This window comes from Nesoenas mayeri (genome assembly GCF_963082525.1).
Source record: "Nesoenas mayeri genome assembly, chromosome: 11".
Classification (NCBI taxonomy): Eukaryota; Metazoa; Chordata; class Aves; order Columbiformes; family Columbidae; genus Nesoenas; species Nesoenas mayeri.
Genome location: NC_137563.1, coordinates 22,139,227 through 22,158,428, shown reverse-complemented (window position 1 = coordinate 22,158,428; position 19,202 = coordinate 22,139,227). Strand labels below are relative to the sequence as shown.

The window sequence follows — 19,202 nt, the reverse complement described above, 5'->3', positions numbered from 1 at the left end:
CCTGCACTGGGCATCGCACTCCCCACAGCCCCAGGAAGAGCCCTGAGCCACGCGTGAGGGACAGGATCTCCCTTCCAGGGGCAGGGGCTCAAGGCTTGGCCATTGTCCTTCATCAGACAAACCAAGGGCTTTCTCAGCATCAGAGCTGCTGCACTTTGCCTTTGCCTGATGCAATCACAGCCTCCAATTATCTGCTCTAATGAGTCCCTGGGGAGGCTTTGTCAGTAACAGGCCTCAGTGGGGCCCATTAATGCTTCAAGGCACTTTGGAGTTTGTTCTGGCTTGGACTTCTTGAGCAGATTCTTCAGTCTGTCCTTGGTATCTGAGGTTCATGGACTCAGCACCAAATACACCATGGGGCTCATTAAAACACAGAAAGCCCTAACGAGCGATGTTTCTTTCCTTAATTTTCTTCAAATCTTCCAGAATTGTAGAACTAACTGTAGAGGTTTCAATGGGACACTTGCTGATGAAGGTTTCAAAGAAGATTTCATAAAGGAGGGTTTTTTCTTTCCAGGGTATTTTCTGTCATTTTCCAGTGTATAGAAGAAGTGACAGCAGCATTCTACACTGGACATTGATCCTGAGGGTCTCCTGAAGACATCTGGACAGGCAGAAGAACAGTCCTTGAGGCTGGGCACTGTATGGACAACCTGGCTCCTCACCCCCACCCCAGTTTGCCGGTTCCCTCATTGGCCACCAGAGACTTGGTAATAGAAGTACAGGGGAAGACCAGAATTTATTCTCCTTCCCCATAATTCACTTTTTGTTTTTTTTCTTTTTAATTTTAATATGTTAAAAAAACAACGAAACAAAGATCTCCAATCAAACAAAGAAACCAACCAAACAAAAGAAACAAAAAACCCCCAAAAAACAAAGCAAAAAAACCCTCAAACCAATTAAACAATAACAACCATCAAAACCAAAACCAAAACAGCAACAACAACAACAAAACAAACCACAAACAAAACAACAACAATAAAGTGCACGTTTCCAGACAAACATCAGTCATCATCTGTCTCACCATAAACAGCCAGGGCCATTTTAGGGGCCCAATGTACCTGAAGTGCTGGCCTGGGACTGCAATCTATCACACAGGACCTGGGGAGACCAGAGCACAGTGCAGTGCAGGTGGAGCCTGGGCAGGGGTTCCTGGGGCATCTACATTGGCACCAGGTGTTTGTGTCCCTGGAGCTAAAGACATTTGTGTGCTAAATCCATCCCAAGTTCTGGAAAACTCTTTCCTTTCCAAAGAAAAATAACTCCCCAACAAAGGTTTTTAAATAAATAAATGAATAGATAAACAAACAAACATATCAATAAATAAGTACATAAATAGGAGGACTCTGCATAGGGATCTGGATAGACTGGAAAAATGGGCTGATTCCAATGGGATGAAGTTCAATAAGGCCAAGTGCCGGGTGCTGCACTTTTAAAGACTTCTAAGACTTTTAAGACTTTAAAATAAATAAATATATAAGAAAGTAAGTAAATAAGTAAGTAAGTAAATAAGTAGATAAGTAAATAAATAAATAATAAATAAATAAGTAAATAAGTAAGTAAATAAGGAAAAAAAAATACATAAATACATACAAAGAAAGAAACAAAGGACAGAATTACAGAAGGAAAGAAGGAAAGAAGGAAAGAAGGAAAGAAGGAAAGGAAGAAGGAAAGAAATAAAAGAAAGAAAGAAAGAAAGAAAGAGGAAGGAAGGAAGGAAGGAAGGAAGGAAGGAAGGAAGGAAGGAAGGAAGGAAGGAAGGAAAAAAGAAAAAAAGAAAGAAAGAAAGTTGACACCTTCCTTTGCTTTGTATCTTTGTCTTCAGTTCTTCTTATTTTAATTGTCATTGACATTAACTGACATCTGATGGGCCTGCAGGCATGAAGCCAAGATCATGTTGTGTCTTGCACAGCGCCTCATGCCCTCTGAACCTGCCCTGCCCAGGACTCCTCACACTTTGCCCAGAGCAAGTCACACTGAGGTGTTGGCTGGTTCCCTGGCTGAGATGTTGGTTTAGATGGTCACCTACAGCACAGGTGGGTCCTGCCCCATCATCACCTGCTCTGCTCCAGTCTGAAACAGAGCCCAACATCACAATGGGATCATGAGAGAACTGAGGTTGAAGGGACCTCAGGAGTCTGCAGTCCAACACGTCACCAACTGGGTCACACCAAGGTGTTCAAGCCTTGATTCAATCAGAGCTTTAGCAGGACTAGAGAAGTGATCATCCCTTTGTACTGGGCACTGGTGAGGCTGCACTTTGAATCCTGGGGTCAGTTTTAGGCCCCTCATGGCAAGGAAGACATTGAGGTGCTGGAGAGAGTTCAGAGGAGGGTGACAAGGCTGGTGAAGGGTCTGGAGCACCAGTCTTACGAGGAGCAGTTGAGGGAGCTGGGGCTGTTCAGCCTTGAGAACAGGAGGCTGAGGGGGGACCTTATTACTCTCTACAGCTGCCTGAAAGGAGGTTTTATCATGGAGGGTGTTGGTCTCTTGTCCCAAGTAACAAGTCAGAGGAAAAGATGAAATGGCCTCAAGTTGTACACGAGAAGGTTTAGATTCGATATGAGGAATAAATTCTTCAGGGAAAGGATTTTGAAGCAATGGAACAGACTGCCCGGTGTGGTTTTGGAGTCCCCATCACTGAAGGTGTTTAAAACACAGATAGATGGGGCTCTTAGGGACATGGTTTAATGCCAGATTTAGGTTATGGTTGGACTCGATGATCTTAAGGGTCTCTTCCAGCCACAATTATTCTATGATTCCATGATAAGTCATGTTTGCTATTTTCTTTCTCAGAGGACCATGCAGCCTCCCTGAGAGCCAGGACTTTTCTGAGGTGTTGGAGAGACGTCTCACGGTCACACCAGCCAGTTCCACCAGCCCCTGTCTGTCCCTTCCCAGACCAAACCTCTTCTCCATATCCCAACCTTCCAGGCGAGTTTCTGGGACACAGCAAATGCTGTCCAGGTCCTCTGGGCCTGTTCAGAGAGAGCAGCTTGCCAACATGGTGATGGGCTCTCTGTGCACCTCAAAGCTTTCCTGACCATTTTTCTTAGTGCTCCACTTGCACCCAACCTTTCTGGTCCTTGAGCTGTACATGAGGGGATTGAGCAGGGATGTGGGGATAGTGTAGAAAAAAGACTTTGTCAAACTGTCTTGCGAGGGCTGGTCTGGGCATCCCACAGTCCAGGATGAGGGTGCTGGAGAAAACAGTGGCAGTGGTGAGAGGTCCAGGAGGAGAAGGCCTTGTGCCTGTCTACACTGGGGCAGAGCAGTGATGCATTCATGGACGCCCATGTGAACAGGAAGGGGACAAATGGCTCTAAAATGCCTTCCAGCCAGTTCTTTACCCATCGCACATACACCATCCAGGCCACGAGCTGCAGCTTCTCCAGGAGATGCTGTGGGACACAGTGTCAAAGGCTTTACTGCAGTCTAAGGACACAACACCCACAGCCTGTGTGGCGGATTCACTCCCCACGACAGACTTTCCCTCATCTGCTCAGCGGTCACCTTGTCACAGAAGGAGATCAGGCTGGTCAAGCAGGACCTGCCTTTCATCAAGCCATGCTGATTGGGCCCGATTGCTCGTCTGGTGTGTGTGACCTCACAGTCCTTTCCCAGCCATGTTCCTGCTGTTGGCCAATCCCCTGCAGAGGCTGAAGTGACCTCACAGTGCCCTCCACACCCATTGGTTCCTACTGGACTCTGAGTTCCTGAGACACAAGTGACCACACGACATCGTACCCACCATCACCCTCCTTGTGGTCCAGTGTGTGAGCAGATCAAACTGAGCTGCTTTCATCAAATGTATCTGATAGATTTCCTATCAAGGGTTTGAGTGGAGAAACGTTCCTCAGTGGAGCTGCTGTATTTACTCTGGGACATTTTATATCTCTGCTTCTGCCTCTGATTTTTTCTTCTCCTTCCTCTGTCTATTCTGATGTGAAAGAGTTATCCAATGAAAAGATTCATGGAATCCTACAATAACGCAGGTTGGAAGAGACCCCTGAACCCCATCTCTGTCCCACTGACCTTTATGGCACCCCAAGGAACAACTGATGGCATTTGTGCTCCCTTGAGTTCATCTCACCACATGCACACACGACATGCACATTATGTGTGTGTTTACATCTCACATGTACAATGAAAACATGGACTTTTGACCTAGTGTTTAATAGAATCATAGAATGTCCTGAGTTGAAAGGACCCACCATGATCATGGAGTCCAACTCCTGTCCCTGCACAGGACACCCCACAGGTCACCCCATGTGTCTGAGGACGTTGTCCAGTCTCTTCTTGAACACTGTCAGGTTGCGGCCGTGACACCTCCCTGGGGAGCCTATTCAGTGTCCAGCACCTCTGGGGGAAGAACCTTTTCCTCATGTCCAACCTAAACCTCCCCTGGCACGTCTTCTGCCATTCCCTTGGGGTCTGTCATCAGTCTCCAGTCAGAAGAGATCAATAACTTTCCCTCCTTCTCCCCTTGTGAGGAAGCTGTAGTCACCATGAGGTCTCCATTGAGTCTTTTCTTCAGCTCCGATGCTCAGAAACCCCTTGGTTTGCTTTCTGAAGCAGAAAGGAGGAACCATGAGCTCCAGGCAATGGAAAGGGGGATCCTGTCCCTCACACACGGCTCAGGGCTCTTCCTGGGACTGTGGGATGTGGGTGTACAAGGCCCAGGGAAGGACAACACTGGGACAACAACTTCCAGCTTCCCCATGGGGCTGCAAGGAGGCAGCGAGGCCCCAGTGCCATGAGGACAACATGTCTGCTCCTGGGGTCAGTGGCAGAGACAACTGCCCTGGCCAGGGGGACCTGGGTTTCTCTTTTAGTGAATTTACCTGTCAGCTAAAGCTTCATATTAGCTGCATTTTTCTGGTAAGTCAGACACATGTTTTGGTAAACATAGCAATGGAATGTGAGGTCACTGATAAGGACAGATGTACATCTTACGAGAGGGGCAACGAGAAAACAGGTGACCAGAAACTGACCAACAGAGTATAGCATCCCATTCACGTGAATACTTCATATAAAAGTGGGAGATCATGAGGATTTCATCCCTTTTCCTTCTGGCCAACATTAGGAGAGGACCTTGCTAGTATTCCTTGAAAACTGAGGCCAGTGACAGACTGAATCCAGCTCCAGTTGGCTGCAGAGTCCAGTCCAGAACTTCGGGTGCTGGCCCCTCATCTGCATGCTGGGAATTTCAAGATTGGTTTTATATATTTTGTATTATTTTCTCTATTTTTATTGGTAGCATTAGTAAAACATTTTTAATTTTTCCAACTCTCTTCTCTCTATCCTTCTTTCTTTCCCCATCACCTGTCCTGAGTGGGATGGGTGGGATGGGGGGAGAAGAAGGGACTAAAGAAGGAAGGCAGAGGACAGGGGGCTAACACCCACATCTGCCACAGTTGCCATCCTGCAATCCAAACCTCAATACCTGTATAAAGCAAACATGGACTGCTGAACTACTCATTCAGTGTCCCTCTGTGGAGGGAAGAACAACCTCTGTGGGTGAGAGGCCAGTGCTGGAAATGGAGGTTGTGAGGGGGCAGCTCCAGGATGATTGACCTGGGGCTCCTACCAAAGTGGTGTCCAGTGGACAGAGGCACAGCCCAGCCCTGCTCTGCTGGTCCTGCAGGTCTCTGGCAGGAGCCTGGCTGTGAGAGGACACTGCTGTGCACCAGCCCTGCACACACACACTGTTCAGCTGTACACTGGGGTTTGAATCTGTGGGACACTATTGTAAGCATATGCTTGAAGATATAAACCACCATGTATTGCCCTGAGGAGATCACTTTTCTCTGTGGAAAGGCTGTTCTGAGGCCAGTTCTGTGACACAAGTGCAGATTGCCTGTCCCTGCCTGCACCCACAGCACTGACACACAGCAGGACGGTGACCAAGCTGCCAGAGCACTCAGGCCTTGCACCAACACCAGGGATGAGAAGGAGAGTGTGGAGTGGAACCAGAACAGCTCTGGAAGAACAAGCGCTGCTGCTCCCTGGCAGGGCTGCCAGGCTGGACTCTGTTCTCTCCTCCCACACACACAGAAACAGTCCCTGGAGCTCTAAAAAGTCTTGCAGCAAGGATATAGTGCAAAACAAATCAGCACAGGAACTTTTATTTTGTTTAGAGAAAAGGAGAACGTGGCTCATCATTTACATAGCCAGTGGTCACAAAAGAAAAGCGGACAGAGCATTACAAAGGGGATAACGACATAATCAAAATAAAAAAAAAAACCCAACAACAATAACAACAGAAAATTCATATCACAGGCTGGACTTGCAATTAGTTACATTAAAATTTTAAGTAGAAGGAGATGGGCAGTTTATTGCTTCAGGAAACTGTAAGATATGAGTTTCCAGAGGGCATCCTTGAGCTCCTGGTTCCTCATGCTGTAGATGAGGGGGTTCACTGCTGGAGGCACCACTGAGTACAGAACAGACAGCACCAGATCCAGGGATGGGGAGGAAATGGATGAGGGCTTCAGGTCAGCAAACACGCCAGTGCTGATGAACAGGGAGACCACGGCCAGGTGGGGGAGGCAGGTGGAAAAGGCTTTGTGCCATCCCCGCTCAGAGGGGATCCTCAGCACGGCCCTCAAGATTTGCACATAGGACACCACAATGAACACAAAACACCCAAATACTACTAATATACAGACCACAAGAAGCCCAAGTTCCCTGAGGTAGGAGTGTGAGCAGGAGAGCTTGAGGATCTGGGGGATTTCACAGAAGAACTGGCCCAGGGCATTGCCCTTGCACAGGGGCAGTGAAAATGTATTGGCCGTGTGCAGCAGAGCATGGAGAAACCCAGTGGCCCAGGCAGCTGCTGCCATGTGGACACAAGCTCTGCTGCCCAGGAGGGTCCCGTAGTGCAGGGGTTTGCAGATGGCAATGTAGCGGTTGTAGGACATGATGATGAGAAGAGAATACTCTGCTGTTATAAAGAAGGCAAATGAAAAGAGCTGTGCAGCACATCCCAAGTATGAGATGGTCTTGGTGTCCCACAGTGAGTTTGCCATGGACATAGGAATAATGGTGGAGATGGAGCCCAGGTCGAGGAGGGCGAGGTTGAGCAGGAAGAAGTACATGGGGGTGTGCAGGTGCTGGTCCCAGGCTATGGTGGTGATGATGAGGCCGTTGCCCAGGAGGGCAGCCAGGTAGATGCCCAGGAAGAGCCAGAAGTGCAAGAGCTGCAGCTCCTGTGTGTCTGTGAATGGCAGGAGGAGGAACTGGGTGATGGAGCTGCTGTTGGACATTTGCTGCCTGTGGGCATAAGGACCTGTGCAAGGAGGAAAGACAGTGACAAGTTAGGGGAAACAGGCTGTTTCTCATGGAAAACCCCCTCCCTGATGGAAGGATGTTTCAGCTCATTCTCTCTTTCTACCAAGTGAGAAAAACTGTTCATCACAGCTTAAAATACAGCTTGGGCATCAGGTTTCCATGAACAAACCTCTGGGGCAAGACCCCTTGAGTTGATATCAGAAGAAGAAGTGACCGACACTCACACCCCAACCCCAGAGAGCAAGAGCAGCAGGGACAGGTGGAGAAACAGGGAAGGACTATGCAGTGCTACCAGAAAACAAAGCAAGGATAGAAAGGCAGACGGGCATGCTGTGGAACCTTCTCATTACCCGGCTGTGCTGCTGCCGCTCACATAATGACACTGGAGAGCAAGTACTTTTAGCACCTTTTTTGAGTGCCCCATTGCAGGAACCCTTCACCTGGAGGTCCGGCTGCTGAGGTGGAGACTCGTGAGCTGGACCCCATGGCTTTGGGGCAGAGGGTCTGCTGGGGAGGAGAGGAGACCAGAAGTTGCACTGGGAAATGTGTCTGCACTGCAGGGGATGGCAGAGGGGTCCTGAATCCCCTCCCCAGCATTTCAGGTCCATCTCCCTCTCCCTGCCCATGTCTGTGCTGCCTGCAGCTATGTGTCTGTCCCTGGGTCTGCTCCCTGTCAGTGTCACAGACCCCATCCCACCTGCTGTGTGCTCAGCTCTGTCCTGCTCACACCTCCTGGCACTGCCCAGGGGCAGCTCTGTGTGTGCAGGGGCTCAGGAGCAGCTCAGACAAGTCCTATTGAGAGCTGTGGTCTCAGTGTCTTCTCCAAAGAGAGAAATAAATCCCCATCTCCCACTGCACACGCAAACGACCAAGAGTGGAAAACTGAAAGCACAGACAGCTTCCCTGGCAGCTGTTCCTGTATTGATGTCGTTGTTCAGAAGGACCCTCTGCCATGTCTGTGGGTATGATCTGGAGCTCTGAGCAGCCCTGACCCACACAGCCCCCTTCAGCCCCACAAGCTCCCTGCCTGCCCTGCCGGGGGTCGCTCCTTCCCCCCACAGCTGCTGCCATGGGGTCTCCCGGGCAGGCTGAGCGCTGACCCTGGCAGGCAGCAGAGTCCCTGCCCAGCACAGCCCTGGGGTGCAGGGACCCTGCTCTGCAGGGCAGCCCTGGGCACACCTGGGTGCTCCCCCGGCTTCACAGCTGTTCAACATGGCCTGACAAGAGCCCCGTCCTTACAGATCCCACAAGCTGTGCCTGCGCCAGTTTCAAGAGATGCCTCCAGGAGCTACAGCTGCACTGCCCTGCACCAGAGACTTACCATGGCAAGGGCTGCAAAGATTTCTCCTCCAGTGAGCTCTCAGTCATCCTCCAGTCCTGACCACCTTTAATCTCTCTCTGCCTTGCTCGTCTCCTGAGATCCCCAGGTAGAGCCCTCAGCCCTGCTGCGTGTGCAGAGGAGCTGCTCCTGGGCAGAGCTGTCTCTCTGCAGCGCTGCCGCTGCCATGAGCTCCCTGTGTCCCAGGAGCCCAGCCCAGCTCAGCAGCACAGGAGCAGCCCAAGGCGCTTTAATGACCCCTCTGGTGGGTTTGGTGCTGGGTCCATGGACCTCAGACCCTGGAAGAAGGTGATGAAACCTCTCAAGAAGTGAGATGCAAACTCCAAAGTTTCTTGTTATGTTAATGGGTCCACTGAGGAACACTATGAGGAGCTGACCCCAGGGTCAGGTATAGAAAAAAATTGGAGACAGTGATGAAAGTTCAGGAAAAGCACAGTAAAGGTGGCTCTGATGCTGAGTAAACCTGATTGTGTTTCAATAACCAAAGGGACCAGTCCTGACCCCCAGCCCTGGGAAGGCAGATCCTGTCCGTCCCACGTTGCCCAGGGCCCTTCCTGGGACAGTGTGATGTGGGGCTGTGCAAGGCCAAGGGCAGGACTATGATCCCACCCCTCCCAGGTTCCTGGCTGGGGACAAGGAGGGTGTTGGAGCTCATTGACAACATCTTCCTGACATGGGTGACTGAGGAGCCAGTGGGGTGAGGTGCCCTGTGGGACTTCACACTTACAAACCAGAAAGAGTTGGTCAGGATGGAACAGTCAGGGATGGGGAAGTGGAGCTGAGGCTCCTGGGAGATGAGAACAAGGCCAAGAGCAGGATTTCAGGAGAGCAGGATTTGGCCTGCTGAGGGACCTGCTCGGGTCCTATGGAATATGACCTTGGTGTCTGCAGTGCTTTTCTCTCACATCTCCTCCCTCCTCTCTCCCACCTGCTATTGTGCAGTGTTTTTTACCCTTTCTCAAATACGATATCCCAGAGGTGCTGCCAGCATCACTGAGTGGCTCAGATTGGGCAAGGAGTGGGTCCATCTTGGAGCAGCTGAAATCGGCTGTGTCTGACATTGGTCAAACTCCTGTTGTCTTCTTAGAGAGGTGACAACTGTAGCACAGACACACTCACACCCAGTTCCAAGACTTTGACATGTAAGCCCAGTACAGGCTAACAGTGTATTGGCTGTTGCAAACTACTTGATCATGGAGAAGAAATGGAAAAGATCTTCTGTCAGTAACCTGAAGAAGTCACCAATCAATGAGTACGTACCTATAGGGAACTGTAATTGCCCTGACACTCACTGGCCTGGAAAAGCTGCAGCTGCCAACAGTCCAGAGGATCTCGGGCCAACTGCTTAACATGTCTGCCTGATGGGGCAACATGGGTGATGTTCACCTGGATCTGGAACTGGGAAACAAGGAAACCCTGGTGAGGGATGTGAACATCGGTGTCCACCTTGACTGTTGTGACCAGGAAGCAGTGGGGTCCCAGGCACCAAAGGGGAGGGAGGAAGGCCAGCAGCAGAGCACAGGCTGGTGGGCTACAGAGGAGAAGACATTGACATACTGGGGGATGGTGGGCAAAGGGTGACATGGAAGTAGATCTGAAGGGTGAAGGAGCTCAGGAAATCTGATAATCCTTACAGGACAGGCTGCTCCAAGCACAAGAATGATCTCTCCAAGTACCCATGAAAAGAAGCATTTATCTCATGAGGCTGCTCCTCTGAACTGATGGACCTCCAGGGCAAAAGGCAGCACACAGGAGGTGGGAGCAGGGGAAGCTGCAAAGGAGGAATTTAGAAACCTTGTCCATGGATGTGGGGATGATGACAAAGCTGCCCTGGACTTGATACCTGCACGGGAAGGGCAGCAAGATGAGCTGACAGAGCTTCACTTGCAGTAAGAGAATAGACAGGGTAATCATGGGCCTGCTGCTGAACTTCATAAGAGTAGAATCAGACGGGACTGAGGTTCTTCATGGCTTCTTTGCCTCCATCTTCACCAGTAAGATCTCCTGGGACTTTGTTCCTGAAGGCAGGAGTCTGGAGAACACCCAGCAGTGGATGGGGCTCAAGTCAGGGGTGACCTGAGCAAACTCAGACACCGTTACAGAACAGGAGATGGGTCACTTGACCAGCTCCCTGAACACAAGTATCACTGTGCTGTGGCACCTGAGATTGCCAGGAACACCCACCTCTTGGTCCAGAGGAGTGTGACTCCTTTTGAGGTGTCCTGGCCTGTCTCCTCACTCACATGGTGATTTAGGTACCCACTTTTCTGACATATTCAGTCTTTATCAGGAGGTGCAACACATCAATATGGACTGGAGGATGCTGATGCCACCTGTTCTGGAAAGGGAGGGAAGGGCAAGCAGGGAAGGAAATAGAAGAAATTTGGCTTTATTGTTATTTGTTATGAAAATGTTCTGTGTTTGGCTATTCCTAAAATCTCTCTAATCATCCACACCAGACTTGAAGCCTTTAGGAAAACGAAGCACAGAGCCTTGGCATTTAAGAGCATTTTGTATGTCAATGAGCCCTCTGCTGCCATGATCCTGAACTGCAGATACTGAAACAATGAACAAACCTCCAATGAAGTAAAAGGCAGAAGCAAACCCCAAGTTTCTGCCATGTGAGCCCTTGATGCTTGTTCATCACCAGAATGGCTGAGCCCTGACCCCTGGGACCTGGTAGATTTTTCTCCAATGTTTTTCAAGGCTTTTCCTGTGGTCAGTGTGAGTGTTTTGTGTTTTGGGGGTGGGTTTTATGTCAAGTGCTGTTGCTTTAACCACAAGGCTCTGTTTTTCTGTGGAGTTGGAAATGCCCGTGAATTCCTCACAACTCATCCAGCTTCTTTCATACACCTGGCAATGGTCACCAATCACCTCAATGTCCCAGTCCAACACTTGCTTGAATCCTCTATGTGGATCTATACCCATCACTCCAGGAGGTTCATGGATCCACCAGGCTCATGGATGATTCCTGAGGACCATCCAAGTGTGGGCAGTGTAAGAGAGGAGCAGAGTAGGGTCAGCTAATGGGCCATGACTGAGCACAGCCACCCCAGCAGCAGCCGTTCCCCATCTCCCAGGCACAGCCATGCCTACAGCATGCAAATGTCACTGCCATATAGGATTAGCCCAAGAGAGGCCTTTCTTCCTTCCGTATTCCCAGGAAAATCTTCCTCCTGTTCCTCCTTCACCTGCAGACATCAACTGCTTTCCATTTCTGGGCTCAGACATGGCTGGAAGGATTCACTGAAGCCATCAGCCACCTCATTGCTTCTCCCTGACATGCCCTGACCCTCTTCCACACCTACAATGGCCAATCACGGCTGCTCAGGCCTCCCGCTCTTCAGAAGAGGCCTCGAGCTTCTTGGTTCTTCCTGCTGCTTATTATGAACTTCCTCGCTCTCTCCAGAGTTCATGGTTACATTTCTTGTCCACAACAGCCCCTTTATGACCATGTCTCACTAAATGGTTGTGTTTGTATGATCATTTGTGCAGAAAGGGCAGTCACAGGACAGCACCCAATATGTCAAAACTGATGCCGAGTGAAATGTCGTAAAGCCCCGATGAGTTCCCCCTGTGTCTGTGTCTCTCCTGGAAGGAGTCTGTCCCGAGAAGAGGATCCAGCTCCTGCCACTCTCTGCAGAGGCACATGAGCAGTGTCCATCACCTGGGGACACAAAGGGTGACGTTTGCCAGACCACCCTTCATCTGAACCACTCTAGATGTGTGCTTGTGGATGGGGTATGGAGCCTTATAGTGCAAATACCTATTTAATTGTCATTGCCAGAGGGGCTACTACGGATGCAGAGTACTATTTTACAGTTATTTAAATATAAGCATATACGACTGACATTCCTAGACATATTACACAAACACTGGAAGGATTATTCATGCCTGTAACATGATTATCCTCAGAAGGCTACCAGCTCTGCATCTCAGGAAATGGGATCCAGAGTTCAAGGGCAGGATGGTTTGGGCTCTGTGCTGGGATCTGGAAACTGAAACGTGCTCCCATCTCCCAGCCCCCTGCCCTCCTCAGTGAGGGTGTGAGACATTCTGCCAGCAAGGGCTGAACTCACAGCCATGACCAGTATCTTATGTCCAACTGCAGCCAGCGGTGTCCTGCCAGCTCAGGATTGGAGCTTCCATTGCTGGAGGTGATTAAAAGACGTGGAGATGTGGCGCTATGGAACATGGTTTAGTGGTGGACTTGGCAGTGTTAGATTTACGGTTAGGCTCCATATTCTTAATGGTCTTTTCCAGCCTCAATGATTCCATGATTCTCTGATTCTCTGATTTGAGGTGAAACCATTTCAATCCCATCACCTCCAGGTTCCCTCAGAGGCTGCTGTTGTGTGGCACAACAGTCCTGGCTCTCCAGGCAGGTTGGGCACTGGTTTGGTGCCTGCATTGGCAGTTTTCCCCTTCCTGGGGTAAAAGGCTGTTGAGTAGAGACAGTTGTAGAGATTTGGGTCACAGGGGCTTGCAGCAATCCTGTCAAACTCTGAGCAGGATGAGCTTTGGAGCCAGGAAAAATGGAGATGCTCTGAAGGATGTTTTGGAACAGTGGTGCTGTCACTAGTAACAGTAACAGGGAACTCCTTATTCTCACTGATGATCATGATAAATTAAGCTCTTTGATTTCATTTCTTACAGTCATTCTTACTTTTCCAAACATCTACTACACCTCAGCAGTTGTGTCTTGAAAGAAGCTCTTAGAACAATGCTTTTTCTCTTGCTTCTTCTTTGTTTTAATCATTTAAAGAGTACACTTCTTGGACAGAATTACCCCCAAATTGTGTTTCTTTCATTATTTTTCTACCTTTTATTTATTTGTTATGTGGTGTGATGTGGAGGTTGCATAGGAGAACAGTTTCTTTCTCAGACAAAGGCGGCCAAGGTACAGATCCCAGGCCAGTGCAAAGGCCCAAAGGAAGCCAGAATCTGTATTTGTGTGCACTGACACACACTGTCATCTGCATTTCCAGTCTCTGCAGTCCCAACAGTGCAGCAGAATCTGGAGTTCTGAGCTCCCTCATCTGCCCTGCGTGACACGTGTAAAATGCAACTACCCCAGTCCAATGGCTGGTTTTGATTCTCTTCACAGCCTGAAGCACCACATGGGTCAGGAGACAAGCCAGGATACACAACAAGGACTCACATAAACTTCACGTGTATTTTAGGTGTTTCCTGGCATCTCAGCAGACATGTCACGCTGATATCTGGGGTCAAGGAGCTGGTCATTTCTGTAACGGTGGCTTTGCTGCCTGGCTGGTGTGCAGACTCTGTACATTGGATGCTGACACCTCTTGAACAACCTGCTCTGAAAGGACGAACAAGGTGGTGTGTTCCTTCTGCAAGGGTACTAGGAGAGCAATAAAGAGCCTGGGTTGGAGCAAATGAAAAGAGATGCAAAAGTTGTGGTCAGGGCTGTTTGGGGGCACTTGTAAAGCAGCCCTGCACCTCATGTGAATTATTCCTGTGGTCAGAGAGAACCTGAGAGCTTTGTCTGAATTGAAAACATGAGGGGGATGAAAGGACAGCATTATGCAGGTTTAAAGGGAGTTTGGAAGGTGTCTTGACCAACCTCCTCCTCAAAGCAGCATTAGACCAGATAACTCAGTGCTTTATCCTACCTTGGCTACAAAAATATTGTAGGAAATGATGTTGGATTCCTTGCTGACTTCCAGGTAACAGACCACCACTGCTCTGCCCACATCCACAACCCTGTCCTTTCCTCATAGAAAGCAAAGAGGATGGACAGGCACAACCTGCCCTGGGCAAACCCCATCACCTTCTTTTCCAGACACCCAGAAATGGGGTCCCAGTGGACGTGCTCTGGGGCACAGCCCTTAGTTCCCCTGCTCACCCATGGGCCATTTTGAAAAGTGCACACACTGTGTGAGAGCTGCCAGTGGTCAGGGAGTCCCCCCTGTCTCCATGAGCTTTCCAAGATGGTGGAGAGTGGCCTCACTGTGACATGGTCCTGCTGTCCCAGCTCCTGGGATGCTGCCCCTGCTGTCCCATAGACTGGAGAGGACTGTGTTAGTTGCAGTGACCCCTGACTTGATCCTCATCCACTGCTGGTTGTTCTGACTCCAGTCACAGAGGCCTGGGAGACCTTGCTGGACAAGGGAGACGACAAGAGGACATAGGGTTTCTCACCTCTTTCTTTTATTAAGTGCAGCAGTGGCCAGACAATGAGTTTGTTTCTCCTTTAACTGTTCCTGCAGTAGTAACAGCTCATTATGGGAAGTTGAATTGCCTTACAGGTCTAGACTGAGCTTTGATCTGGGCTGTTGCTGTGCTTGGAGGCTGCTGTCCTTGAGACCAGATGAACTCACTCCTGCCACCCTGCCTGGCAGTTCATTGCATCCGTGTCACAGCTCTGTCTGCAGCACTGACAGCTTCAGCTCCCCAGTCAGGTTCCTGGCTGAGGACATAGCATCACATCTGGGCTGAGCCACCCCAGCTGTGGCACCAGCCCAGCTCTGACCTGCACAAGAAACCTGGCACCAAGTGTCCAAGAGCCCATGTGTGCAAAGGTTTTGAATCAGAGCACAGACATGACATAGCCAAAGATTGATGAATGTCTCTCTAGACCTTGGAGTATAAAACCAGAATAGAATGCCTGAACTCATTCAACTGAAGATATTCCTTCTTCAGCTTGGAGAAATTAGATCCTTTGGTGTAACCTTCGTGGTGTCCTGTCTAATGATGGGACAAGAAGAGATGATTTTCATACTAATTCATTTAATAAAAAGAACACAATGATGTGTCTCTTCAGAGGAGAGAGAATCAACATCACTGATTACTTCAGGTTTTTTGAAAGGATGTGCCCCTGGAGTCCCAGGGACACCTGGAGGAGCCCAGAGGGGACAGAGAAAGGGACATCAAGGGCTGCTCCTGTGCTGCTGAGCTGGGCTGGGCTCCTGGGACACAGGGAGCTCATGGCAGCGGCAGCGCTGCAGAGAGACAGCTCTGCCCAGGAGCAGCTCCTCTGCACACGCAGCAGGGCTGAGGGCTCTGCCTACAGCACCGAGGGCACAGGAGCCAGGCACAGAGAGGGAATCGCAGTCTGGGCTGGGAGGATGCTGAGAGGTCACTGGAAATGAAATCCTCTCAGATATGAAGCATGTGGCTGCAGGGCATTGCATCTGCAAATCATGGTAGGATCTCAGAAAGCTGTCACATTGCAGAGCCTGCGAGAGATGTAAGTACAGCTCTCAGAGGTTCTCTGATCATAGGGGAGGATGTGCTGCAGAGCAGGATTTGCCTTCTGCACTGTCAGTGACAAGACGTGAATGCTGCGTTCTCCCCAGGGTGGCTGTGGGGTGTAAATGTCAATGTGCAGGCAGGGGTGTCCAGGGCTGTCCTGCAGAGCAGGGTCCCTGCACCCCAGGGCTGTGCCGGGCAGGGATTCTGCTGCCTGCCAGGGTCAGCGCTCAGCCTGGCTGGGAGATCCCAGCAACACTGAGGGGAGAAGCTGTGGGGGGAAGGATTGACCCCTGGCAGGGCAGGGTCCTTCTGTTGCTGGGTTCTCCATGGGTCGGGGCTGCTTACAGCTCCAGCTCATTCCAGAATATTGACAAGAGGAGGTGTAAAGGAGAAGAAGACAAAGAGTACTACAAAGATAAGGAACCTCCCTGAGTCTGTGTTTTCAGTCTCCTACTCTGGGGAATGGGTGGTAATTAAGGCTGTTCTTAATTTTAAAGAAATACTTGAGACACATGAACCGCAGCAGGTCTTCAAGAGAATCCTGGCATGCCTTGCCTCTCCTCTGCCCATGCAGAACCAGCATCACCTTTGCTGGACACCTTACACTTAGTCTGACCTGTCCTGTTTTCCAGCCTGCAGACAGGAAGATGCCCCCAGGCAGTGCCTATGAACAGGAAGGATCTGTAGGGCCAGGGGGAGGGCACAGAGGGTGGGATGGTCTGTGAGCACTGATAGGGAAGAGACATGGACAGGGAAACACCTCCCAGGGGAGAATCTCCAGGCAGCAGGGAAATGATCAGAAATGAGAGGAAATCAAACCCGGAGTTGTTATGGGAGGAAGAAGAGAGAAAAGTCCCTGTGACCCCCTGCAGGTCAGATCCCTCCTGTGAGCAGCCCCCTGGCCTCCTGTCCCACCCAGCAAAGCCTCTGCCCTCGGGGCCGGGGGCTCCAAGGCACGAAGCAGCTCCTGTGCAGCCAGAACTCCAGTTCCTCTGAAGAGCACAGGGGCTGAGAGCAGCTGCCCGGCACTGTTGGTGTCTGGGAGGTGGCTGCACATCTGGGGAAGCGTGACGCTGTCTGAGTGCCCGGCTGCCCCTGCCCTGGCCTCTCTCACACCCACCCTCACCGCATTTTCCTTCTTGCTCCCCTGCTCTGGGTCACTGCTGTTGGGATCTTGTTCTTGCTGTCAGGCTCTCTGGGGATGGCAGTTTCAGCTGCAGAGGCACAGCCTGACCTTGGGGGTCCTTTCCTGCAGGTGTGTCCATGGGCACACGTGTCTCAGCTTTGCTCTGACCTGTGGGCTGTGGGCAATGCAGTCTGTGGGGCTGGGGAATGAGCTGTGTGTGTCCTGCGCTAAACATGGGGTGCTGAGACCTTAGGAAAGGGTGAGACCTGTCATGGTCTGAGGAGGATCCCTCTGCTCTCAGCAGTGCCTGGTGGCTTTTCAGGGTAACATGGGAGTGTGATCAGCCTCCATCTCAGAAAGGTGCCAGTCCAGGGCAGCTGGAGCAGGACAGAGGGACAGAGCAGCTGCCCTCACTCTGCACTGACCCACAGGCACCCTCTGGTCTCACAGGACTCGCTCTGTTCTCCCTGAGTGCAGCAGAAATGCTGAGGGTTTCTGACACCCAACAACACTCCCCAGGGTAGGAGGGCAGAAGGAGCTGTAGAAACACCAGACCTCTCAAACTCAGTTTCTCAGGCCTGGGGGTACAGATGCTGACAGTCCCTTCGGCACCAGGAGCGGTTCCAGCTGACAAAGCTGAACCCCAGGACTGGCCCCTGCCCACCCCATCACACAGGGTCAGGCTGACTCCTCAGGAGCCCCTGGGCAGAGACCCTGCTCTTCATTGCACACTCATCAAGCACCGACGAGGGCTCAGCCAGGACATTCTCCTGAAAAAAATAATGGGTCTCTTTGTGTGAGTGGGGTGGGAGAGACTTTGGGAAATGGCTTTGGTTGTTCCCATAGAAGGCTCGATCTAAACCTTTTCCTCCTTGCACAGGTCCTCATGCCCACAGGCAGCAAATGACCAACAGCAGCTCCATCACCCAGTTCCTCCTCCTGCCATTCGCAGACACACGGGAGCTGCAGCTCTTGCACTTCTGGCTCTTTCTGGGCATCTACCTGGCTGCCCTCCTGGGCAACGGCCTCATCATCACCACCATAGCCTGGGACCAGCACCTGCACACCCCCTTGTACTTCTTCCTGCTCAACCTCGCCCTCCTTGACCTGGGCTCCATCTCCACCATTGTCCCCAAGTCTATGGCCAATTCTGTGTGGGATAGCAGGACCATCTCCTTTTTGGGATGTGCTGCACAAGTCTTTATGTTTTTCTTTTTCATTTCAACAGAGTATTTTCTTCTCACCATCATATCGTACGACCGCTACGTTGCCATCTGCAAACCCCTGCACTACGGGACCCTCCTGGGCAGCAGAGCTTGTGTCCACATGGCAGCAGCTGCCTGGGCCACTGGGTTTCTCCATGCTCTGCTGCACACGGCCAATACATTTTCACTGCCCCTGTGCAAGGGCAATGCCCTGGGCCAGTTCTTCTGTGAAATCCCCCAGATCCTCAAGCTCTCCTGCTCACACTCCTACCTCAGGGAACTTGGGTTGCTTGTGGCTAGTAGCATTTCTGTGTTTTGGGTTTATTGTGGTGTCCTATGTGCAGATCTTCAGGGCCGTGCTGAGGATCCCCTCTGAGTAGGAATGGCACAAAGCCTTTTCCACCTGCCTCCCTCACCTGGCCATGGTCTCTCTGTTCGTCAGCACTGGCATGTTTGCCCACCTAAAGCCCCCCTCCATTTCCTCCCCATCCCTGGACCTGGTGGTGTCTGTTCTGTACTCGGTGGTGCCTCCAGCAGTGAACCCCCTCATCTACAGCATGAGGAACCAGGAGCTCAAGGATGCCCTTTGCAACCTCATATCTTATTGTTTTGTAAAGCAATAAACCACCCATCTGCTTCTACATAGGTGTATTAATGTAGCTAATTACAGGTCCAGCCTGTCATCTGGATTTTTTGTTGTTATTATTTGTTTTCTTCTTGTGATAATGTTGTCATCCCCTTTCTAATTCACTATTGGCTTTTCTTTTATAACTGTTGGCTGTGCAAAGGAGGAGCCGTGCTCTCCTTTTCTCTAAACAAAATAAAAGGCTCTTTAGTGACTTATTTATCACTATATCCTTCCTGCAAGCACATTTTTAGAGCTCCAGGGATGGTTCCCGTGTTCATGAGAGGAGGGTAAAAGAGTCCATCATGGCCGCACTGCCAGGGAGCAGCAGTGCTTGTTCTTCCAGAGCTGTTCTGGTTCCACTCCACACTCTCCTTCTCATCCCTGGTGTTGGTG

The 19,202-nt window shown here is 50.6% G+C and overlaps 1 protein-coding gene and 1 pseudogene across 2 annotated transcripts; one reads left to right on the top strand and one right to left on the bottom strand.

The window, feature by feature from the left end:
* Positions 1-6,047: 6,047 nt before the first annotated feature.
* LOC308044573 (olfactory receptor 14A16-like) lies at positions 6,048-7,268 on the bottom strand (the record flags this gene model as incomplete). The annotated part of the gene is made up of 1 exon (XM_080351346.1): positions 6,048-7,268. One exon carries the CDS (start codon positions 7,266-7,268, stop codon positions 6,336-6,338), a length of 933 nt encoding a protein of 310 aa, XP_080207472.1. The 3' UTR covers positions 6,048-6,335.
* Positions 7,269-17,879: 10,611 nt separating this feature from the next.
* Positions 17,880-18,804, top strand: LOC308044574 (olfactory receptor 14A16-like; annotated as a pseudogene). The gene has a single exon. The product of its transcript is annotated as an olfactory receptor 14A16-like (transcript).
* The last annotated feature ends 398 nt before the right edge of the window (positions 18,805-19,202 follow it).